The sequence below is a fragment of the Atta cephalotes genome (genome assembly GCF_000143395.1).
Source record: "Atta cephalotes unplaced genomic scaffold scaffold00018, whole genome shotgun sequence".
NCBI lineage: Eukaryota > Metazoa > Arthropoda > Insecta > Hymenoptera > Formicidae > Atta > Atta cephalotes.
The window spans coordinates 5195045-5201695 of NW_012130082.1; the positions used below are offsets into that span (position 1 = coordinate 5195045).

The 6651-nt window shown below is 29.2% G+C and overlaps 1 protein-coding gene across 1 annotated transcript; it reads left to right on the forward strand.

Annotated features, from left to right (window-relative positions):
- Nucleotides 1-1316: 1316 nt before the first annotated feature.
- Nucleotides 1317-6164, forward strand: LOC105618915. The gene is made up of 4 exons (XM_012200444.1): nucleotides 1317-1364; nucleotides 1596-2050; nucleotides 2238-5007; nucleotides 5175-6164. Exons 1-4 carry the CDS (start codon nucleotides 1317-1319, stop codon nucleotides 6162-6164), a joined length of 4263 nt encoding a protein of 1420 aa, XP_012055834.1.
- Nucleotides 6165-6651: the final 487 nt, after the last annotated feature.

Below are 6651 nucleotides of genomic sequence, written 5' to 3' on the forward strand. Positions count from 1 at the left end.
GGAGTTCTCTCTCTCTCTTCTTCTTCTCTCTCTCTCTCTCTCTCTCTCTCTCTCTCTCTCTCTCTGCTGCGTGCGTAGTCAGCGTGGAGCTGTTACGCTCAGTGTCTCGGCGCGGCGTCACAAGTATTGATCTTTGTAGAGAGCCACTACGTGAATGGGTTATGGCTGTCTCGTACTATTTCGCAGATTTTCGTACAATTCTCTCTTCGTCACACACGTTCACCATCTCCGTGATCCCGATTTCCCTCTTAGCCGAAAGCTTTTTGTATTTCGCTGCTCTCGTCACGTCATGCCACGATATCCATTCCCGCGTGTCACGCATAACGTAGATACTGTACTTATATTTGTCGTACACTATATTACAGATATTGGTTTCAGCTTGCGTGTAAAAGTACAAATAACTCTCTTTTTTATTAAAAAGTAAAAAAAGTAATATCAAAGAGCTCATTTTGATGAAGAATACAATTTTGCTCATCTGAAAAGATAATATTTTTCTTCTTGTCAAAAAAGAAGTATGTTCGCGCGACAGAATATAAAATTAACTTTGTAATTCTTATGAAAAGATTTTATAACTTTTTATAAGGAATAAAGATTTTCTATTTCTTAATGTAAATCATGGAAAAATTTTAACTTTCCAGTAGTGTCTTTATTTTCAAAATCAGATTTTCTAATTATTTTAGAGAGTTATAGTTTATCTGTAACTCTCTAAAATAATTAGATTAAGCAATAAATTAACTTGATGCATTTTTATATAATTTTTTCTTGCTCTTTACGCATCTGTCTAAAGGTAGAATATTATATGTATCATTTTTAATATAATGCATTAACGTATCTAGCGAGTCCTAGCATTTTGTCGTCGCAATGGCAATGGCAATGGAGATAATAAAGTTAAGTAGTTTAAATAAATTGTTCTCGTATAATATTGCGTTGCCAATATAGTGTTAGTATAATTGCATCTATAAGTCGACATCATTATATATGGTATTAATAAATACGGAATACCTTGCTTATTATACAAGAAAGAATATTAATCATATTTTTATGAATGTAAAGCCGTGAATATAGGAAATACAGTTAATTGATATAATCTTTAATTGCATCCATCTTCAAGAAGAAAGATAACATTGACTGTGCATTTCTAGGTTGTATACGTTGTTAAATATCATTAAATATCATTCGGAATGTTTATTCAAAGAATGATGTATAGATGTTGTTTGATACGCAGATAAAATTGTTATATATTTTTTAAATATATTTAAATTCTATTTTTATCTGTTTCTTTCTTTTCCTTTTTCTTTTTATTAATTAATTTTATCATGACAAAAAATCAATTGTATACATCTAGGAATGAGCAGGCATTACCGGTAATAAAAGACATATATTTTACATTTCCTTATTTCCTAAATTATTTAATTTAATATTCAATAAATGGTGGCACAGCAAAATATAAAGTGCAATTTTATTTGTACGTAAAATATAAATTATCAAAGAATAATTTTTTGCTACGTTATACAAGTAAAATTTATTTATCATAAAAAAAATATATAAAGTTATATTAATTTCTTCATAACGTTCAGTCTATTTATATATTTTAGATAAAACCATGTGAATGTGCGAGCCAAGATATAGTATTCGATTTAAAGAAATATGATCCCTATTTTGACAAGATTCGAGCACTTTTTGTGCCTAGTCTGGAATATAGATTCCAGTCTTTGTTGGAGAAGTTCGTGTATAATACAAATTCTCGATGGGCTAAGCAGTTTCCATGTTTCAAGAAATTCATCGGTATGATAATTATGTGGAAGGATCTTCTGAATAGAATCGTTGAATATGATATCAGCACAATGAAAGAAATTATGAAAAATACTATCAAACGCTTGATAAAGGATGATTTGATCACCTGTTTTCTGGATTCTGTTATTTTGCATCATAGATTGAAAAAAGTTTGCCGGGAGTTAGATACATTGGGCATCGAAGACAATATTTTAAAAAACTTGAATGTGTGGAACTTAATCAATGAGCAAGACTATTTAGATCGCAATTGCTTCATGTATGTTATTATGTGTGTAATATAATGTACAATATATAAAACAAAATATTTCGTAAGTATCGATGGTTGAATGAAATTCATCAAAACATTGTCTTAACTTTAATAAAATCATTCCTTCATTAATATTTATTGAAGATGCTTTACTTATCGATTATCACTTAAAATTACACCAAATTTTATTTACTAGGAATTTCAATACTACTATTTCAATGGATTGTAACATGAATTTAAATACAGTACCTTACAATACAAAACGATCAATCAAGTGTAAAAAAATTGTCAAACCATTAGCAAAAAAGATTTGTGATAGAAGTATCGAACACATACAATCAAAATATCGAAAACATCGGATACTTCAAACATCAGCTCTAAATCAAAATTTTTTGCAACATAAAGAAGATAATTCCAATTATTATTCTACTTACGTTGCAACTGGATCAACTAGGCAAAATAATTATAGTACTGATAAAATAAATAAAAATAAATCTTTTAATGAGAAATTGTGCCAAAATACCAAATCAAAGAAGATATGGAATGATTTGAAATTGAAGATAATTATTCATAAAGTACAAATAGAAGATCATGAATATTCGACGTTTTCGAGCGTTAATATCACTCGTTTATCTTTGCCTTGTAAACCGAGCAATTTAATTAGACGAATTTCTGAAGCTGATCCTTCTTTAACCGAATCTTGCTTGATAGTGATGAAGCGAAAATTCGAAGATAGCATGTATAATGTTTGCTCGTGTCTCAATAGTGTTATAGAAAAATTAAATATCAAATTGACAAAAACGCTATGTCTTAATTGCGAAATATATTCTGAATATATCAGTTTCAAGTTAAAAGCCCTCAATATAAAAAAACATCTTTTCGTTGCGAGAGTACCGATTTGTCAGAATGTCCATAAATGGTTTTATGGTATGGTTCAAGAAGATTTCTCTATTTTGTCCTCAAAGTCAAGTACTGAACTTAACAAATTAAAATGTTTTACACAATGTAAAGATAATTGTACGAATTTCAATGATGCACATGCACATGTTACACATGAAAAAGCTGAAAAACTCGACACATGCTATTCACAATCAGATGAAGCAGAGCGAAGGTTTATAAAAAACATAGTGATAGATATAGCGCGAAAAAAAACAGAAAATAATAATGAGAATAGTTCGAGATATGTTGAAAATTTTGTAAACTTCTCTTGTAATGATCCTTGCGAAGATAATGTTGAAGAAATATATCATGTGACGTCATGCGTTGATAATTCTGTTGAAAGAAATCGAGAATACTCTACAATTTTTAATTCGATGGATATCAATTATGATGATGATGATGATGTAAAAGAGTATAGAAAAGAGGTTATCGAATCGAGTAATTTAATTATAAGGAATGGTATATCCACGCAATTAGTAAATAATGCAAACTGCACATGTTCGTTATACGAAAACTTTATAGAAACAAACAATGAAATTGAAGACATTTTTAGCAACAAAGATTTGGACAGTTTCTCGCAGACCACAGGCACTAACGAATGCACTAACGATTGTTTGTCGAATGAAAAATCAAATTTAGAAAACGAAATTTGTAATAATTGTAATGAATGTAGTAATACATTATTTATACAAAATTCCGAATATAATAATGCAAATTGTACATGTGTATTATACGAAAATTTTATCGAAACAAACAGTGAAATTGAAGGTACTTTTAATAAAATAAAAACAAACAAAGATATGGATAATATTTCGCAAATCACAGGCATCAACGAACACGATTGTTTGTCGAACCAAAAGTCGAATTCAAAAATCGAATTGGAAAATAAAATATATACAAATACTAATAGATGTGCAAATACTAATAGATGTAGTATTACATCATTCGTACAAAATTCAGAGTATGATAAACAATTAGTAGAATTAAACTATAATCGTTTCTCGAACAATATTAATAGAATCGATAAACACTTCGATGCACAGGAAGATGATAGTTTGTTAAATTCGACAAAAGTAGAAATTGGATGTAACTCATGTTGTTCTTGCAATGATTTTATAGATATCACAGATAATATTTTAAGAACAAATATTTGTGATTTTGAAATATCTCAAAATAATTTTGATGCAGCAACAGCTCCAAGCACGGACTATTCCAAAATAGTGCAGGTATCGTCCAGGAGCAATAATTCGCTAACAATTTCGATTCAAATGCCTAGATCAAAGATATTATCGAAAGAAATCAATGCAGATACATTTTATCCACGAATAGTTTGGTTGACATCTGAAAATGATAAAAAGATACCTAAGAAGGAAACAAGCGATGGATGCAGTGAAATAGCAGCAAATCTTTCTACGCATACTTTAATTGTTTCCAAAAAAAGAAATCAATTTTTTCCTGATATAAATAAGGAAATGTTAGATGTAAAAGATGGAACACAAAATTTTGTTACATCATCAGAAAGATTTTCCGTGTCGAAAGGAAGATTCCGAATCTCCAATGGAGATTCAAGAAGTTCCGATGTTTCGACAGGAGAATATCTACGTTCAAAAAATCATTCGACATCCAATGCATCGCTATATTGTCGTTCGTTCGTAACGATAAGTGAATTTGCGACGAGCGACAGGCGAGATAAATTCCAAAAATCAATGCTTCGCGGGCGCAGGTGCATTACATCAGCGAACGGTATTCATAACATAACTTCGACAACAATCAAACACAGAACAGCATCTCGTAGATATCCAAATAATTATTCTAGGGAAATACGACCACAAATGGTATTCGCGATAACAAAGTTTCGCAATTCCATCGACAAATCTATCGATAGAATAAAGCGTTTGATTCGTGAAAAGCTGAAAAGAATATTGTTTAACAATAAAATAAGTAATAATAATAAAATGACTAAAACTTTTTGGAAAACTAAAGAATCTTCTGAAGGTACTAGAAAGAAAGAGACAAGTGACAAATGTGTAAGATAGATATACTTTTAAATAGAAATATTTTAATTATTGATTGATATTAATGTTTTGTTGAATTCAATATTTTTGAATTGTTTCTGTCTTTGGAAATTAAAAATGTGCAATTATAATTTTTTAAATGAACTTTTCTTCAATTTATTATCTATTCTTCTTTGTAGGATTACAGTATAACTTCATGCTCAACTTGCTATGATTGCTGCAAGCAAAGCTATACTACATCTACTTGTAAATCTTCAAATGTATCTTTATCAATTAGTAGGACAAAGGAAAAAAAAAGGTGTCAAGAGAACATAAAGTTTTATGACCACAAATTGGAAAATGATAACAATGAGGCCTTATTAAGCTTCCGTTCGATTAAACCTTCTCTGCAGTCTTACGATTTGTTAACTTCTACAACTGAAGACATAGAAAAGCAAAAATTAAATAGAAATAATCCAATACAATATGATAAAAAGGAAAAAATTGGCAATATTATGAATTACATCAGAAACTCTCATCAATATGACTTGAAAAATTCGGAAACAAGTGTAACAATTTCTTTGCAATCGACCAAAGCGTTTCTTACGGACAATGATTCGAAATATTTTGGGCATACCACATATAAACATCAAGAAAAGACATATGATAATAAGCGAATTTGTAAGCAAATGCAAGATCATCGTAAAAATGATCAGATGCGGTACAAGTATGAACAATGCAGGATCAGAAACAAAAAAAAATATCGAGATGTACCAATTAAATATTCTAACGTCAATAGCAATGAAGTTATTAAAACGTTGTCATCACATTCTTGGAGGAAAAATGCTAGAAATACACATAAACGACTTTACAATATATCGGAACTAAATAAAGTAAAGAGATTTGTATGTTCATGTTCAAGAAAGAATAAACAAATATTGGAGAAAGATATATCCAATCATTCCAATGATAGTTTACGATCTAACGCTAATCTACGCAAGAGACATGCCTTCGCGATTTTAACTAATACCTGCAATGATTATATAGACGATCTCGATTTAAACTTCAAGTTGAGATTGTTGCGATATGTAGAATTATGCAAAAGCATCAAACGTTCGTTGATAAGAACATTACAATCGGACGATACTTATGAAATTAGCACGGTATCAATTTCTGATAGCGATTTGTGAAAGTTTGATATATTATGATGTTATTTCATATTGATAACGCGAAAAACGCTATAAAATAGCGTTAATATGTCACATAATAATATTTTTAATGTGATTTGATAGCTCTTTAATAATAATAACATCCTTAAAGTTATTGGAATTTTCTTTGTTTAGCGTTGTTTTCCATAAATTTATTTTTATATAAATTAAAAATTATATATAATTATAATAGCACTTGAAATAACTACTAAATGTGTTAAATATGTTAATATGTTAATACGCTAAGACAAAAGTATTGTCTCAAAAAACTGTCTTATGTCGATACACTGTCTATACGACAAATTTGTTTTACATGACTTCTATCTTAAACATGGCAATGATATAAATGGCGAGAGATATATTGCTCAATATTTTAAATAAAAACTTTGCATTATTGATTGTTTTGTAAATTTTAAAAAGAATTAAAATAAATTAAGAAAATCAATGTTAAAATCAATGTTTTTACCTC

What these genes read in the sequence shown, in the direction of transcription:
- LOC105618915 (XM_012200444.1), top strand. Translation starts at nt 1,317, where the DNA reads ATGACAAAAAATCAATTGTATACATCTAGGAATGAGCAGGCATTACCG. An exon ending in GGAATGAGCAGGCATTACCG is followed by an intron (nt 1,365 to 1,595) that starts GTAATAAAAGAC and finishes TATATATTTTAG; the next exon opens with ATAAAACCATGTGAATGTGC. An exon ending in TTAGATCGCAATTGCTTCAT is followed by an intron (nt 2,051 to 2,237) that starts GTATGTTATTAT and finishes TTTATTTACTAG; the next exon opens with GAATTTCAATACTACTATTT.